Below are 18,451 nucleotides of genomic sequence, written 5' to 3' on the forward strand. Positions count from 1 at the left end.
TCCACAATCTAAAGGCTCAGTTGAAGCCAGTATAATTTTAGATAGGAAGTGAGTCAAAGTGCTCTTCAATTTGTTACATTTCACTCTGGCTTCCAACATTCTGGAAGATTTCTGTCTCAGGTGACCTACAGAATGTCAGAATCCTATTCTTTCTAAGCTATTTGAGAATTACTCTGTTCCAATTAAAATGAAGACATCAGTCCACCACCACCAACAACCATTTGTGGCTGTCTTAGAAAAAGGAAGTAACATGATAATTTCATACTTACGAAGTGCCAGACAGCAGAAAGGGAATTCGCACCCCGTCCACCACCACAACATTCTTTACATTGGGCTTGGTTAAGGTCTTCTTACTTTGGGTCTGTACAGCTTTAAGATAAAATTCAACAAACAATCAACTAAAAAACAAATTAACAGTCTTTCCCAAGAGTTTTGAAGGGTAATCCAGGAATGAATCATTCAACAAGCATTTATTAAGCACCTATTATGTGCCAACACATTCTGACAGGTGCAAGAGATACAAAGATGAAAGTGAAACATACCCAACCCTCAAAGAATGTACATTCCATCTAGGGCAGGGGTGGGGAACCTGTGGCCTCAAGGCTACATGTGGCCCTCTAGATCCTCAAGTGCAGCCCTTTGACTGAATTCAAATTGTTCTGTGAAGACCCACCCCAGTCTAGGGAGACAACATATAAGTATACACAAAACAGATGCAAGGAAATTATTTTTTGGCAGGGGTAGGGGTGGGGAAGGCAACAGCATATTGAGGATATTAAGTGGCACCTGAGCCGAGTTGTGGAAACAACTCGAAATGATTCTAAGAGTTGAAGATAAAGAGGGAGGGCATCTCAGGAGATGACAGACAAAACCAAGGAGATGAGAGAGTACACAAGGAACATCAAAAAAGATTAGTTTGGCTGAACTGCAGAATGGGCAACTCAATCAGTCAGTCTGACAAACATTTATTAAGACCTACTATGTGCCAAGTACTGTGGTAGGGATAGAAGTACAGTGAATGAAAAAAGAAGCATAAGGAGTATAATGCTGAAAAGGTAGATTAGGGCCAGGTCGCAAAGGGCTTTAATTGTCAAACACAAGTTTATATTTGATCCTATAAGCAACTGCAATTCACTGGAGTTTAAGTAGAGGCAGGGCCTTCTTGCCTTTTTATATGAGTATCCTCAGCACTTAGCATAGTGCCTGTTACGTAACAGATGCATTAATAAATGTTTATTGACTGTTAATTAACTAAAATAGCAGGCTAGGAAATTGGCTTAAATACCTATTGCTGTATTGATAATAATTCTAAATAAAATTCAATGCTGAAGAATGAGAATGCACCTGGAAACACAGCTAATAGCAGTAGGCAGGTATTCTTGCTGGGAGATGGAGATGTTTATTTTTATTCAGTGCTCTAGTTTCTACCTCTTATAAAGCAATCTATGCTCACTCTTTCTATTGGAATGCTATTATTGATAGCTTCCATTTATATCCCCCTTCATTTCCAAATGTATCTTTCTCTACTCCCTAGTGTATCATCTTCAGAGACAAAGGATATAGAAAAGAGAGAAAAAAGCAGGTCAATTCCATGTTTCACACACAGGACTGCCCCTTCGCAAAGAAGAAATGAAGGTAGAAAAGACATTGCCATTCTGTCTATTACTCTCCTTGTGTGCTAACGTGGCAGAGAAGTCTGACAAAAGTCCAGAAGGCTATACTGGGGTGTACATGCACAAACTGTACTTTGATTTTTGGCTGGAGTCATTATTTGCAAAAGCCTGGAATTCTTTCTGGATTGTCTCAGACAGTTATTATCATTGTAAAGTTGTTGCAATGAAAGAGAAATAAGAAGCTCAGGGTCAATACAAAAAGAAATCACAGAATCCAATGTCAGCCTGCTTTCTTTACGGCTCTAGGAAAAGTTCAGCCTCCTCCGTTTGACATTGAAAACCCTTCACATTTTCGCTCTAGTCTTTCCAGGCTAACTGCCCACTGCTTTCCCTCTTATACTCTTATTCACCCTCTAGTCAAATTGCCTTTCCTGCAGGCCTGCAATGCTCTCTGTCTTTACCTCACTACATCTTAGAACTTTGTTGTTGTTTAGTAATTTTCCAGAACATCCAACTCTTCATGACTCCTTTTGGGGTTCTGGGTTTTTGTTGTTGTTGTTGTTTGTTGGTTTGTTTTAAGGCAATTGGGTTAAGTGACTTGCCCAGGGTCACACAGCTAGTGTCAAGTGTTTGTTCTGAGGCCAGATTTGAACTCAGGTCCTCCTGACTTCAAGACCAGTGCTCTATCCACTGCACCACCTAGCTGCCCCTGGGGTTTTCTTGGCAAAGGTACTGGAATGGTTTGACATTTGCTTCTCCATTTCATTTTAAGATAAGGAAACTGAGGCAACTGGGATTAAGTGATTTCCTCAGGGTCACACAGCCAGTAAGTGTCTGAGGCTCCATCTAAGCTTAAATCTTCCTGACTTCTAGCCTGGCACTCCATCCACTGGGCCACCTGGCTGCCCCCTTGGAACTACTGTTTCCCTTCAAATAAGGCTCAGATGCAGAGCCACTACCTACTGGAGACCCTTAAATTGGACTCTGGTCCAATTTGTTACCACTCTGTACCCAAGAAAATGGAAAGTTCCTGAGGATATGGATTGTTTCCTCTTTAAGTATCCCCAGAGCTATCAAACACAAAGGGTGCTTAATAAACATTTGTTAAATGGAAACTGAATTGAATAACAACTGGCTAGATGTGTGATCCAGAGAAGTCACTTAACCTCTCCCAGACTATAAATTATAAATAGGCTGCTCCTATAGAGAGGTTCCCACATTGACAAAATCACAGGACTTTGACATGTTGGCATAATTTAAATGAAACCTAAGAAATCTAGTCCAACTGAAGAGGTCTAGGACTTTTGGGGTGCTGGGACCTCAAGATCACAGTACCAGGCCCTGCTGAATGAATTCAACTCAAATCTTCAGCCAGAGGAAAAGTTTATTAGCGATAAATCACATTGACCAGGTGACACCCATAAAGACAAGCGGGCATGACTGGTTCTCAGCCTTGTGGGCCTGAGATTCTCAGCCTCTGAATGGGGGCTAGGGTGGATCTTAAATACTAAAGTGACTTTGGATGGTCAGAGAAGGGGGTTGGGAAAAGGGTATAGGTAAAAACTCTTAATTGAGGAGGTCGGAGAGATTGAATGGACAATGGGAATAGACAATGGAGGGAACAGGAAGGCAGAAGTCTGAAAGGCATCTGCACAAAACCAAGGTGGGGCCAGGACTTTCAAAAGGAGATAAGAGGAGTCGGTAAGGAAGGCCTTTCTGGGGCCTATAGACAAAAGGGAGCCAGATCTGAATAAGACTGAAAGGTAAGGCTAAGGCTTTCAAAGGGAGATGAGGGGAATCAGGAAATTTGAAGGTTTAAGGGTTTTCTGGGTCTGGTAGACCAACAGGAGCCAGATTCTATTCGGGCAAGGGTTGAAGGTGCATCTGAATAAGATCTAAAGGTAAGCTAGGGCTTTCAAGGGGAGATAAGAGCTGGGGTCTGTAGACAAGTGGGAGCCAGATTCCCTTTGGGTCAAAGGCAAAAATCTTGTCTTGGGCCCTGCCCCCATCACAACCTCCTTGTTTTTACAGATGAGGAAACAGAAGCCAAGAGAGCTGAGTGACTTGACTAATGTCACATAGCTAGAAATCTGAAGGTGAAAATTTTCTGTGTTTTCAGAAATGTTTTATTAAAAAAAGACATTTATCTGGGAGAGCCATTAGCAATATTAATAATAACTGGCATTTATATAGAATTGTAGGGTTTGTAAAATGCCTCATATACATTATTAATAGGAAGGCAAATTCATGATAGCAGATAGTGAAGAGCAATGGGGAAGTGAAGGAATGTAGAAAAAACACTGGCTCTGGAGTTAAAGGCCGTAAGGCTGTAAGTAAATCACTGTCCTCTCTGAAGCTGTTTCCTCATCTGTAAAAATGAAGGGGAAGGACCACAAGATCTTTTAGGGCCCTTCCAGCTCTAAATCTATGATTATATGATTTATGAAATCAACTAATATTGATGAGGGCGGGGCCCAAGCCAAGATCTTCACCCTTTGCCTCAAAGGGAATCTGACTCACAGGCCCCAGACCCTCATCTCCCTTTGAAAGCCTTAGCTTTACCTTTTAATCTTATTAGATTAAAGGCCCTAAAAGCCTTAGGCTCCCTCTTGTCTACAGGCCCCAGAAAGGCCTTCCTTTGTCTCCTTTTGAAAGTCCTAGCCCCACCTTGATTTTGTGCTGATGCCTTTCAAACTTCTGCTTTCCTGTTCCTCCATTATCTATTTCCATTGTCTATTCAATCTCGCTGACCTCCCCAATTAGAATTGTTACCTACACCCTTTACCCAACCCCCTTCTCTGGCCACCCAAAGTTACTTTAGTATTTAAGATCCACCTCGGACCTCATTTAGATGCTGAGAATCTCAGGCCCACAAGGCTGAGAACCTCTCATGCCCGCTCATCCTTATGGGCATCACCCGGCCTATATGATTTACCACTAATAAACTTTTCCTCTGGCTGAAGAAGATTTGAGTTGAATTCTTTCAGACAGGGCCCAGTACCGTGATCTTGGGGTCCCAGCACCCCAAAACCCCTAGACCTCTTCAATATCACTATAATTCTACCTTCACTAAGAAACCTTCAGATGATTAAATCTGGCTTTTTAGGTATCTCGTTATTTGTAAGGGAGTATCCTGAATGTGGGACATATGTATTCCAGTAACTAGGCAATCAGGAAACGGTTTCCTGATTAAAACAAATAAATCAGTTTTTAGGTATAAATCAGGCTCATACAAGATTTGGATGGTATAAGCCAATTATATCAGGACTTGGCCACATGTGGACAGATCAGCTGGTCTAGAATCATCAAGGTTCTAGACACTGGACCATGAGGATGTCCCCAAGATGCTTTAGTATGGGGTACTGAAAAAAGCATTGGACTTGGGAGTCTTTAGACCTGGGTTCATGACCTGGTTCTGCCAATGGGCAAGTCACCTCAGCTCTAAGCCTTAGCTTCTATAAAATGGGGACAACACTTCACTGCCTCTCAAAACGTTTTCAAGTAAGGAGGGAGCTTTATAAAGTGTTAAGTGCCTTAGTACTGTAAGCTACTGTCATAACACAAATCAGATTCCCCCTTCTCATCATAATACAACTGAACCCAGTTAGATACTATATATGCACAACTAAATAATAACAATTTGATGATTTTCTTCACAGAGGTATGATGATAAATAAGCTGCCCCTCCCCAACCCATTTTACAATTCAATATTTAGAATCCCCCAAAATGCATGCAAATGACTACTATACCTGTTGACAGCGGTTGGGAGGAATAGCTCAGTGGTCTTAGGGCTGAAACAAAAAAATAATTATGAATTTATTTTTTAAATGGAAAAATAGTTTCTAATTTTTAGATCTTAAGGTTTTTGTTTTGTTTTGTTTTTTAGAGAAGTAAAAATTTAACTTACAGAATTTGTTGGCCCAGGTTGATGTCACAGGTAGATTTCTGAAAGTGCAAGTCAATATGGAAGTCATTTTGAAGTCTAAAAAAAAAGAAACAAAAAGATCACCTAAATTACTTGCATGTTTTATAGCTAGCTCTATAAAATACAATGAATGTATAATATTTTAAATCTAATTTATCACTTAATAAATGGCAAAATATTCTCTCTTCTAAGGCCAAGATGAACTTCTGGTACTGGTCAGGGTTAGAGACTATTCCTTCCACCTCTGGCTGAATATGAAGGCATTCTTAATTTTAAGCTCCTGTTGTACACTTTTCAAACCTAGAAGAATTTATAAGATAGGGCGGTACTGGCAAGTACTAAGCAGAACTTAATGTACTCATTAGACATTTTAAAGTACACAAACAAAAGAAGAGGTTCTAAATCTGTTCAGAAGCTTTTAGCAGGGTATCAAGAGATTCTTCAGGCAGGCACAGAAGAAATACAATGGAAGGTGGAGATGAAAGGTGAATTTTTTAATAAGACCTGTGATTTCACTAGTATAGGGAACTCCTGATGAGGAAACACTCTCTGCCAATGCAGATCAGTAACTGCTTCTTAAGGTATGTCAGGAAGCCCCACTGGAAGCCAGGCCTTCTGATTTTGAGGCTTGCTCTTTATGTACAACAGTCATGTTGCCATGCTGATAGAGAAAGGGCGAGGAAAAAAGACAGGTAGAGTAGGTGTGGGGTAAAAATCCTGGCATAAGTATAAATCTAAAATTTATGCAACATTCTTAATTCTCCTTATATCTAGCTCTATAATCCCTGATGCCACAAATTAGCTACCTCTTAATCATGCCCTGGGCTTTCATTTCCATTAATTCCAATCTCTGCTATAGGAACATTTCATAATAGAAGTCAATGAAACTTATTTGTTCCTGTAAGAGGCACAAAGCAAACACTGCACACATATTTATTGATCTATTCCATAACTTTCAAAAGATTACCTAAATAACTTGAAAAAAACCCAAGGACAGTTTAGTTCCTTGCACCTGAGAGAAAAGATAGTCATCTCTTGGGGCATTTTTGTTTTTTGTTTTTTTTTAGATAAAAGCTATGCCACTTACCACTTATCATTAGCCCTCGAAATAACTATTTTAAGAACCTTCCCCATGCCTCTCCCCTACCACAGCAAATGGTGGTTTTGCACACAAACCTTATTTAGGTTGTGGTCAAGAGGGTCTTTCTTTAAAACCAAGAAATTGAAATATTCCTTAATGTTGCAAAGTATCCTAATAAAATAAGGTCATTTACCTATCTGAGAAAGCTTCTGCTAATAACACCTTAAGGTTATGATTTCAAATATAACAGATTTGAAAAAATGTTTCCTAACCAACTGGCTTTGCATTAGTACAAAATATCTATCAGTCTTTCCCTTTCTAAGTTCTGTCCTTTTCCCTCTATTTCCTGAATAATTAGGCAGAGAAATATAATTCTCATTTTATATCCAACTTCCACAAATGTCCATGAATTCACCCTTCTTACCCACTTCCCCTTATAAATCCTCCATAAGGCTCCACTTGCTAGAGGGTTTTTTTAAATCTCTGGATATCATGTACATTTGAATAGAATGCATGAGCTGCCCATTAGACTCTTTACCATAAAGACAAGCCCATTTCCTTATCTCAAACATCTCTTCACCTCTCCAATGCTATCTTTTCTAACACAAGATCCTGTTACACAGTTCTTCTATATGGTAAAAAAATGTAGCATATTTATGTCCACCATGTATCTGTCCATTTCTCTTTGGGCAAAAGCTGTGATATATTCCTTGACTCACAGCCAGACACCACAGCCAGAATACTGGCTATGTTAAAAAGACAGATCTCTGTTTCAAATTAATGCTTGGAGGTCACTAAAAGCACTGCCCAAAATGTAATCTAATCTAGCCCATGGCCTTTCTTTGATTGATTTCAGCCCAATTCCATTTTCATATTCAAAGCCTAAGATACAGATACTGATAAGTTAACTCTATCTGTATCCCCACTAAATGCTTCTTGTAATCTGAATAACAGGCACTCTTTTCTACTTGGTATTTCCTACATGAATAATTATGTGAAGCTCTTTTTGAGTGATTAAAGATTTTATTTAGAAGGGGCCAAACACAATCCAGAGCCAGAAGACCTCACCACCTACTGTTTGTGTCACAGAGCTCTTGGGCAATCTTCTCAGAATATTTTTAAATGCATAAAATTAAGTATAAAGATTACAAAGGAAACAATTATATTGAAATACAGTTGTCAAGATACATTTTTAAATTAAACATGATGATATCTCCCCCTCCCATGGTCTTTCTGTATATAAGGGCCTTCTTGTCTCCATTAAGGTGCTCAGATTTCTTATAATTTAGCCAATAGCTCAGTAATGTTCAGATTCCTTAAGAGTCTGGCCAATACAGTGGATGTTCTGATAAACCTTGTTTTTGGCTGAAAGAAGTCTTTGGTTGAATTCTTTCAAGCAAGACCCACATATTGTGATTTTGGGGTCCAAGCAATCCTAAACCTCAACACCAATAAGTATCAATCTGATGGCTCTACTGTCACAGAAAAGGTAGTTTTGTTAAAGAGATTGTGACAATTTTATCCACCTCATTTTTCATTTTTTGGTATTTACTTTCCTAGTTTTGATGGGATACAGGCCCAAGCTGAGACCTTTGTCCCTTACCCCAAAAAGAATTTGGGTCCCATTTGTCTAAGGGATTCTCTTTGAATTCTCTCACTTGATCAAGGAGATCTCTGGCATTCCCCTGAGGCTATAGTCCTATCAAATGGCCTTTCATTTTCCCCTATGCCCAATCTCTCTATTCTCTGTAGCCCTTAACTTAGCCCAGCCCTCCACTGTCTATTACCTCCCAATGGCCCCTGACTACTTCCCACCCTTCTAGACCCTATTCTTGACCTCCCAGTCACTCCTATCAAGATCCTTCCTAGATGCCGCTCACTGCCTTTCTGTATATAAAATCCACCTTTGTCCCCATTAAGGTGCTCAGATTCTGTAAGAACTTAGCCAATAGTTCACAAACGTTCAGATTCCTTAAGAGTTGGCCAATGTGGCAGATCTTTAATAAACCTTCTCTCTGGATGAAAGAAGGCTTGGGTCGAATTCTTTAAGACAGGACCCATGTCTTTTGCCCTGGATATTTTGGGGTCCCAGCACCCCTAAACCTCTAGACCTCAACAGTTTCATCCTCAAAAGTTCTCAGGATGATCTAGGTTAACCGGGTTTCTTGTCAAGCTTTTTATAAATTTATGTGACCCTCCACTACTTGTCCCAAAATATTCAATAGTACTCCCCCATAAATTTTTACAAATGAATTTATATTCTAAACTGGAAAGCCCTAGGCTGCCTTATCTTTTCAAGCCACAAGGAGATTTAAGTATCTTTAGGCTGAGTACTTATCTACTAAACTACCTTGAGGCAATATGGTACAGATGCTAGAATGCTGGGCTTAAAGTGGAGAAGACCTGGGCTCAAATCCCACCTCAGACACTTACTAGGGATGTGAGACCCTAAAAAAATCAGACCTCTTCATGCCTCAAGAAACCCCGTAAGACTGAATGGGATGTCCCAGTGAAGACTTCTCAGTGTAATTAAGGTAATGAGTTCAGAAGGTAGTGTGAGAAATGAACTCTCAGAAGTGAAGGTCCCTCAAAGGGTCAAATAATTCTTGATTACTACTTTCAAAATCCTCCCCCACTCAGACCCTGTTTTTAAGCACTTAACAGAAAGAATAAGCCCTGCCCCACCCCCAACCTGAGCCCTTTGTCCTTGGCTTTGAATTTCGCCTGGAATGGGATAAGAAGAAACTTTCAAGCTTAGAATGTAAGCCCACCCCCAGTCAAGGGGGTAAGGGATAGCGGTGGGTGGAGATTTGCTTTTATAAGGTGCCCCCCCCTTAGGCGGGGTCTCTCTCTCTCTCTCTCTCTCTCTCTCTCTCTCTCTCTCTCTCTCTCTCTCTCTCTCTCTCTCTCTCTCTCCCCCCCCATGTATATCAGAGGAGCAGACAGCCATCTCAAGAAATTGTAATAAAGGTAACCTTTGCTTTCCACTTTAAGAAGTCTCTGAGTTTAATTTGGGTTGGGGTCGCTGTCCCACACAAGACTTATCTACCAAAATCATAAAGAAGTGGCCAAATTGGTGAAAGTAGTTACTCATAAAAAGGAAAGTCACTGAGATCAAACTTTCTTATGAATGGGATGTCCCAGTAAAGACTTCTCAGTGTAACTAAAGTTTGGGATAAGACTATTCTAAATCTGGTAATAAGTTCAGGAGGTAGGATAGGGTTAAGTACAGATTTCTCTAAGTCCCCTTTTCTCCCAGTGCCACATTAGTAGTTAAAGTTTGCTAAGTCTGAAACCTCCACCCTGCACTTAGCTATAAGCTATATATTTCTGTCAGAGTGACCTGGCTAATGTCTAGCTTGACTGCACATTTTTAATTGCTTCTTTGACATTATCTCAGCAAACTAAGAAATATAGAGATGTATACTATTTCCTTTGATGTATGCTAGAGTTTTGAGTAATGAACAGTTGGTGGGAGGGGACTTTACCCACTGGGGCTATTTAACTTGGTTCTTAGCTCCTGTACTCTGTCTCCCCTCATCAGATCATACTGGTGGAGGGACACCCAAATCTCGAGACTTGAAATAATAATAATAAAAAACTAACTTTCTGTTTCTCCTAGAATACCTCTGTGTTTTATTTTTTTAAATTTAAGTGGCATCCCACACGGTTAGGATATGGTGATGTTGATAGTTTCTTAATTTTTCAACATCAATAGGTCATTTAAAGAGGTAATGATAATCCCTCTATGTGCCAGGTACAGTTAAGTGCTTTGCAAATATTATCTCATTTGATCCTCAAAGCAACCCTGCAAGATAGTTGCTCCATTTTACCTCAAAGGAAAATGAGGCAAACAGAAGTGTCTTGCCCAAGGTCATACCTTTCTGAGTCCAGATGTGAACTCAGATTTTCCTGACTTCAGGCCCATCACTCTATACATTGTACAACTTTGCTACATATGACTGGAGTTGTTTTAATTGTTTGTAGTAGCTTATTTTTATTCTTCATTCTAAATTGCTATCTATTTTTATGTTTGCTCTAATAGTTCTATAGTTATTGATTCAGAAATGATTCTCATAGGTAAGCAGTTTCCTCTCTGTTAATGTAATAGTTAATTTCATCTTTTGTAATATTATTCGGTGGTTCACAAATCTATTGTTTAAGAAAATACTTAAGAAAGATAGGCATGGGGCATCTGTGTAGTCTACAAGTCACTGAACTCTTGATTCTTAAACCTAAGCCACATTTTTCAGCATTTCTGTCATTATCCACTATGCCCAGTTTTACACTGAGATCACTAAATATGAAAGTATATATTGATTTAATTTGGAGGTCTTATCAAGTTTTTAACAGAATATCTTATCATCAGATATCAATGCATAATCTGCAATATTCATGGTGATCTTTTCACAAATGCTTATCCTGACTCCCATATAAGTAAGTAGTTCAGGAAATGTTCCTCATTGCCAAACCAACTCTGCCAGTTCCTTTATTTCTTGCCCAAGAAGAACCTGTAAGCCATTCTTTCACTTAGCTGCCATTCTTTCACTTAGCTGCAATCTCCCAGATTTCAGGCTTCATTTATAACTCATCTATCAAGATTAAGTTGATTCAGTTCTTGCCAGCAGCATCTGTACCCATTAGGCACTAGACAAGGATCTCACATTTAGAGTTCCAACAACTAAGTTAATGTTTGTAAACTGTCTAAAAATTGTTCGTTATTAGCACCCTTTGCAATTATCACTATAGAAATCAAGTCAAATCAAGATAATAAGAATTTATTAATATGCCATGCACTGTGCTAAACCTTGGGAGTACAAATATAAGCCAAAAGAAAGACCAGTCCTTGCCCTCAAGGAGCTTACATTCTAATGGGGGAACACAATATATAAGCGGAGCTGAAAAAGGAGTGTGGAGGAAGATACCCTTGGCAGAGAAGTCCAGAAAGTCAAGAGCAGAGTCAGGAGATGAGTGAACATGACTGGCCTGGGCTCTTACTCAAAACAGAGATTCTATGAGACCTCACTAATCAGAGGAAGGGGCCAGAAGAGCAGAGGTTCTTCCAGGGTGAGAAGGCTGATAGGACTTGGTGAAGTCCACAGTCAGGAATGGAATGGAAGAATGAAGGTTATTTTGTATTTTTTTTGTTTCATGAGTTGTCACGGCCAAATTATTTATTATTTAGTGGCCAACCTACTACTGATAAGATTCCCTCTCTACATTTGGCTGGGCTGGTGCTCAGGAAACAGGTAATCTGTCACTAGGGCCCTACTCAAAGCCCCTTCTGTCATGGTGGAATCTACTAGACAGGATTCAGCTAACAATACCCTCAAGAACCTGGGGTTACACTCATGGCCAAGATGAGGCATCAGATTTATGACAGATATTTCTATATCAAAACATCCATAAATTTCTATGAAATCTGAACTATAAATAATGGAAAGAAGATTTTATTAAGTGTAAAGTCCACCAATTTGGAATTATGCTTAAAAAATTAATGTCCACACCCTTTGATCTTGAGACCCCACTGTTAGACATATACCCCATGGAGATCAAAGAAAAAAATTAAGGTCCTATATCAAAATACTTATAGTAGCACTTTTTTGTAGTGGTAAAGATCTGGAAACAATGTAGATGCCCACTGACTGGGAAATGGACAAATATGGTGCATGAATGCAATGAAATATTATTGCACTATAAGAAATGATGACTATGAATTCAGAGAAACAGGAGGAAATTTATGCAAACTGATAGTGAAGTAAGCATTACAAAGAAAATAAAAGATATGATGACTAAAACAATAAACTGTTAAGAACATCAACAAAAAAAGAACAGAAGAGAATGCAATTATAATGGCCAAGCTTGGCCCTACAGAAGAAGTGAGAAAAGTATTTCTTTGTCTTTAATGAACTTACTGGAGGGAAGGAGGAAAGGGAATGATCATGAATAGGGAATGTTGAAAATTCTTTCAGACTTGGCTGATGTGCTGAGTAATCTTGCTTAATTGGGCTTTTTTTCCTCTCTATTTTAATTTTTATTATCAGGAATGACTCAATGGGTAGGGCAGGGATATGTGATAGAAGGAGAAAAGGTACAGATATAAATAAGACAAAAAAATTAAGGCTCACCATTGGATTTCTTTACACGACCCTATACATCCTAGCTAATCTAGTCTCCCAAGGACCTAGATATTTAGGGTCCATAAGGGTGGGGGGGAGGGGGAGTAGGGAAGAAGAATTGAGAAGGGAACAACTATTTATTAATTGCCAATATGTCCCAGACACTGAGCTAGGCACTTTACAAATATTATATCAATTGATCCTAACAACAACCCTGGGAGGTGGGTGCTACAGTTAAGGTAACTGAGGCAAAGAGAGACTAAGTGACTTGCCCAAGGTCACACAGCTAATAAATTTCTGAAGCTGGATTTGAACTCAAATCTTCCTGAATCCAGGCCACTAGGTCACCTAGCTTCCTCTAAGTGGTGAGAGGGGCAGGGAAAAGGGCATTTTGTAGGTACATGTGGAATTTCAAAAAGATGCAAAAAGATGATATGGTACTTAGATTATCAGGAAAAGGAAAAAAGTGAGAGACGGGAAGGGCTAAACAAAAGTCCAACACATTTTGAAATTTTGCCTAGGGGAACCTGATGGTTGATGTGGAGGAGACAATCTTCACAACCTGTGTGTTCTGGGGGAAATCTCGAAAAAAGTTACCTCAAAGGTAAAAAAAAAAAGGAACAACAAGGTTGTACAAATAGAGCCAGACCTTTAGTTTTGTATTTTATTCAACAAAAGGATATCTATTGATTCTGTCCTGAATAAGACCTCTACTAGAGACCTCCTTCCCCCATCAAGATAGTCTGATAAGATTAATTAACTGGAAAATATACCAAATGGAACAAATCTAATCTTTTCAACTTTTGAGACCCAAGGTGAAAAGTTCTTCCCCAAATCACCTGACATCCTGTCTCTACGACTCAATCTTCCAAATAAGGGCAGTGGCTGAGCACCTCATAAGTTCATTTTGATGCTGGTGATGTCACACAGAAGAGATGTAAAACCCTAAAAATGTACTTCTCCTTTGTTCCTAAGCATGGCTATCTACCTGGCAACTGCCCATCAGCTGATGCTAATAAAATTTTTTATCTTCTATCCTTGCCTCTTGATTTATTGAGCTCATAGGCACCAAGGTGGGAAAAATTACTCTCAAAGAGGATCTCAGGACCTCTGGGTTGAGGAATTCCTCAACACTGGTATAGGTAGCCAATGCCTAAATTTGGAAATCAAGATTTACTTGGATCAATGGAAAGTACAGTCTAGTTTCTTCTAGTCTATAGTCACAAGTCTAGCTTCTTCTAATGCAGGTTCAATATCACAAACTACTACCATCTGCACTCATTTCCCCAGGAAGAAAAAGAAAAGAGAAGAAGAAAGGGGAGAGAGACATTAATTTGCCTGGGAAGAATAATAATTGATAGCTAACAATATTGATAGCTAACATCTACACTGCATTTTAAGGTTTACCTTCCATATCTATTATGACTGAGTACTAATTCTTTTGCTAAAAAGAGACCTGCCCTTCTCCCCTTCACCCTTTATACTACCATAAGAAACAAAAATAACATTTGGCTCTATTCCAGCCTAATCCTTCTAGAAAGCCCTCACTTTCACAACTCCACATGTACCTACAAAATGCCCTTTTCCCTGCCCCTCTCACCACTTAGAGGCACCCAGGTGGCTAGGATAGAACACTGGGGTTTGGGTTAAATAAAGCATTCCAATTCTGCCATGGTTTTCACACTTGAGGGTAGAGGCCTAGGGGAGTAGATCTTCAACATTATCGGTGAGTAAAACTCAAGTGTGGGAAACCTGTTTCTGCTGAGGGAATCATTCCAGTCACTCAGATTCATAACCTTAGAGTCAACCCCTCACTTTTCAACTCTCCTTTATCTTTCATATCCAATTAGTTTCTAGCTCTTGTCAATTCTACTTCCATAGCATCTATTTCCTGTATTCACACGGCCACTGCCCATTCTAGGCCCTCATAACCTCTTCCCTGGAAGACTACAAATTTGATTTCCCTGCCTCAAACCTGTCTTCAGCACTGCTGCCAAAGAGCTATCCTTAAAGCCCAAGTCTGATCACATCACTCTCCTGCTGAAGAGCTCCAGTTGTTCCCTCTTGCCTCTAAGGTAAAACTCAAATGTTTTTGTTTGGCTTTTAAAGCCCTTCACAACCTATCTCCAATTTACCTTCCAGCTTTATTACACAATTACTTTCCTTCTACATTCTCTGGCCCAACCAATCTGGCCTGGCTATTGTTCATATACTACACTCCATCTCCAGTTTTGTTGTTGTTCAGTCATATCTGACTCTTCATGATCCCAAGGGCTACAGCACACCAATACTGTTCATGAGGTTTCCTTGGCAAAGGTACTGGAATGGTTTGCCATTTCCTTCTCTAGTGGGTTGACATTAAGTGACTTGCCCAAGGTCACACAGCTAGTAAAGGTCAAACACTATGTACAGGCATACCTCATTTTACTGTGCTTCACTTTGTTGTACTTTGCAAATACTTTGTTTTTTTCTTTTTTTACAAATTGAAGGTTTGTGACAACCCTGCATCAAGCAATACTGTCAGTGCCACTTTTCCAACACATCGTGTCTCTGTGTCACATTTTGGTAATTCTTGCAATATTACAAATTTTTCATTATTACTATATCTGTTATGATCTGTGATCAGCAATCTTTGAAGTTATTATTGTAATTGTTTTAGGGTACTCATAAATTGCACCTGATAATCATTTAAGAGCAATTGAGCTCCAATAAGGGCCAAAAACCTGAATTAACCTTTTTCTCTCTGAGTGAACTAAAAACACCCCTTCCTGTGTCAGCAAATTCCAGGATCAGATGGAACTGACCAGCATTCTTGCTGTTCGTTATCACTGGGCCCAGGATGTCTGGGACCAGATACTCTCTTGAATAATGGGACTTTTCTTATCTTGAGTTTCTATTGACACTTTGGCATTCTTATGTTAAACAAACATATGGAGGCTGTATTTTTCTGTAACACAGACATCCTGAGTCTGATCACTCTAAATGTATAAAAGTTCTCTCATTTGCTCAATCTCGGAGCCAGAATCACTGGCTCCCATGTTAACATGATTCGCTAGCTAAAAGGGAATAAACTATATAATCATGTATCACCTAACTTGTTTGCCTTCTTTAACCAAACTTTCAGGTTAACAGTAATGGTGCCGTGACTCGGATTGGAACTGAAGGAATGGGAGAAAACTCCAGCCCACCCCGGCAACGCTTTAGTGGCTCAGGTGCCTCAGGATCCATTTTTTCCTGGAGTCCTAACCTTGACGGGGTCAGGTAAGTTTCTCCTACTCCCCTGCCTCAGAGATAAGCATCTCAATAAGGGGACTGAAAAAGAGAAGAGAATGCTGGAGAATTGTAGGGAAAATTTAAATCAGCCTTCCCTATCTGGCAAAAGGAGGAGAGGGGCAGTTAACTCAGACTAGCAGTGATGGTCTGCTATCAGCCCTATGCCCCTGGGTATCTTGCAGCCCACCCTTCTAGGCAAGACCTGGGACTAACATCCAGGTTCAGTACATTCTACCCAGCCTGCCCCAGCAGCTGCAAACCGCGCACCAGCCTCAGTAAATTATGCAGCTGTGGGGAGGAGAGAAGTAGACAGGTCAGAACTATGATAAGATTCCATATGCCCTGCCACCAAGAATTATCACCACTGGCAAAGCCCTGGCATCAGCCAGCCAACCCCTGGAAGGCCTGGCAATAGCATTATGAGGTGAGAAGCCAACTTGTACTCTTGGTAAGCCCCATACTTCTCTGTTCCAGTTTCGGAATTTATGGCAAGTTATTTTATCTCTGTTTGCCCTGATTCCTGATTTGTAAAAGGAAAAATAATAATGGTTGTTGTTATGGGATCAAAACGATATAATGATTGCAAAGTGCTTAACACAATGACATATGTTAGACAACATTATTATTATCTCTCTAACTTAACGTAATTGTTCCATACCTGATAACTTTGAAGTGGTTTTTAAATACCATGAGTAATAAGATCAATAATTTCTACGCGTGATAATCTGGAAATGCAACTGAAGTCATCTGAAGTTTATTGTTTGTGTTGTCAGTATGTTTCTAAATTGTATTGTATTTCTAAAACTTTCTTAGATTGTAAAATTTGAGAGATCATTGTGAGATAGAAATGGTACATATGGTTTAGTCTTTTAAAAGGATGTGATAAAATTGGATAATTTGAAAACTGTTAACATTTAATGAGGTATATTTGGTTGTAAGCAGGTAATTAATTGGTTCCATTTCAAGTTTTAAATACCTGATAATTGTTTATGGTATAGTTATATTTCTGAGATTTTTTTAATATGGTGTAATCTGGTAAACAAATTGTATCAGCTATACCGTTGGGAAAAAAAAAGCAATTTCTCTTATAATCCAGAGATGTTTGATCAAGAATTGTCACCCCTCCCAAAATAATATAGGGGAGAATGAATGGGTTAGAATAAACTTCCAAGTTTTATTTGCTTTTAAGAGGAAGTTTCACCTAAAATTCTTATCAAATCTGTGTAAAAGTTTCCTGTGTTGTGAAATTCCTGAGTGAGAATCCTTGAGATATGTTAATTTGGAGATTTATGGATTACCACATTCACGATCTTTGTGAGATTCCAGAATGTAATAGTTTTTCCTAACTTCCAGTGATATATTTAAAGACAAAGGAAAGAAAAAATACTGAGTAAATTTTTAAAGGCTTGATAATATTTTTTATTGTGATAAGGCTAATTTAAATGGGTATGTTCTTTATGCATTATAAAAACTGAATTTTTTTCTCCATTACAAATATCTTTTTGACTAAGGAACTTTGTGATATCTAGGAATTCTGTAACAACTAGGAATTTAGTTTGTTATAGTACTTTGGGAAGTTATTTATGTTACTTAAGGATATTTTACACCAACTTAGTTTTAATGAATTCCAATTTTAAAGGTTTATTTTTACTTTAAGGTGGAAAGGAAAGATATCTATCACTTTAAAAATTTCTAACAAATGTTCTTCATAAAAGTTTAGTGATTATTCTTCTTAACATCAGGACAAATTTTAAATTGTTTTTAAAGAAGGAAAATACTTTCAGAAGATATCTTGTTGATTTTTTTTTGAGGCCTACAAAATTTTCATTTGCAAGATAACTTACTGCTAAATTATTGTAATGAGCTGTAAAGCAGAAGAGATCTTGCTGTTTTGATCCGAATCTGTAGTCACTTCATGGCCTAAGCAAGAGTTAAATTAGTGTTTGAACTTATATGTATAAGGTTCAAATACTGAAATATCTCATTCTTTCAGAGTGAGTATAATTAGAGAATAAACAAGCTTGTGAACAAGGACATAAATCCATCAACTTCTGAGGTTAAAGTTAGTAACCTCTTTGTTTTGTTTAAGGATTAGGACTCCAGTGCAGTTATGTTAGTGAAAAGTAGTAATTTATGAGCTCTTTTGTGTTAACTTAATGGGAAATCTAATATTATTATCAATCTGGAATTCGAACATGTGCAGAAATTTATACAAACTTCTGAAGACTCACCTAAAGTTGTTCCCATTGTTTAAAGGAATTATGAGAGCAGTAGTATTTTTCTGTGATCAGTCTCTTACTGTTACAAATGTGAGATTAAATTCTTATTATCTAGGATATGTGACTTTATGGGACAGAAATTTACTATTGTTTTGAGCTTTGATTACCAGGATAATTGTCTGAGTTGTCATGAAGCCAATAGTAGGATGGCACGTGCTGC

At 38.7% G+C, this 18,451-nt stretch overlaps 1 protein-coding gene across 2 annotated transcripts in view; it reads right to left on the minus strand.

The window, feature by feature from the left end:
- Window positions 1-18,451, minus strand: part of HADHB (hydroxyacyl-CoA dehydrogenase trifunctional multienzyme complex subunit beta) — a 60,680-nt gene that overhangs the window by 35,440 nt on the left and 6,789 nt on the right. For both annotated transcript variants that reach the window (XM_020983923.2, XM_020983922.2), the window contains exons 2-4: window positions 5,522-5,596; window positions 5,364-5,405; window positions 270-369 (exon numbers count right to left, since the gene is read on the minus strand). In XM_020983923.2, the coding sequence (XP_020839582.1) occupies window positions 270-369; window positions 5,364-5,405; window positions 5,522-5,588 (209 nt within the window). In that variant the 5' untranslated portion in view covers window positions 5,589-5,596. The remainder of the gene's footprint in view (window positions 1-269; window positions 370-5,363; window positions 5,406-5,521; window positions 5,597-18,451) is intronic.

Source organism: Phascolarctos cinereus, unplaced genomic scaffold, assembly GCF_003287225.1.
Source record: "Phascolarctos cinereus isolate Bilbo 61053 unplaced genomic scaffold, phaCin_HiC Scaffold_2;HRSCAF=192, whole genome shotgun sequence".
Taxonomy (NCBI): domain Eukaryota; kingdom Metazoa; phylum Chordata; class Mammalia; order Diprotodontia; family Phascolarctidae; genus Phascolarctos; species Phascolarctos cinereus.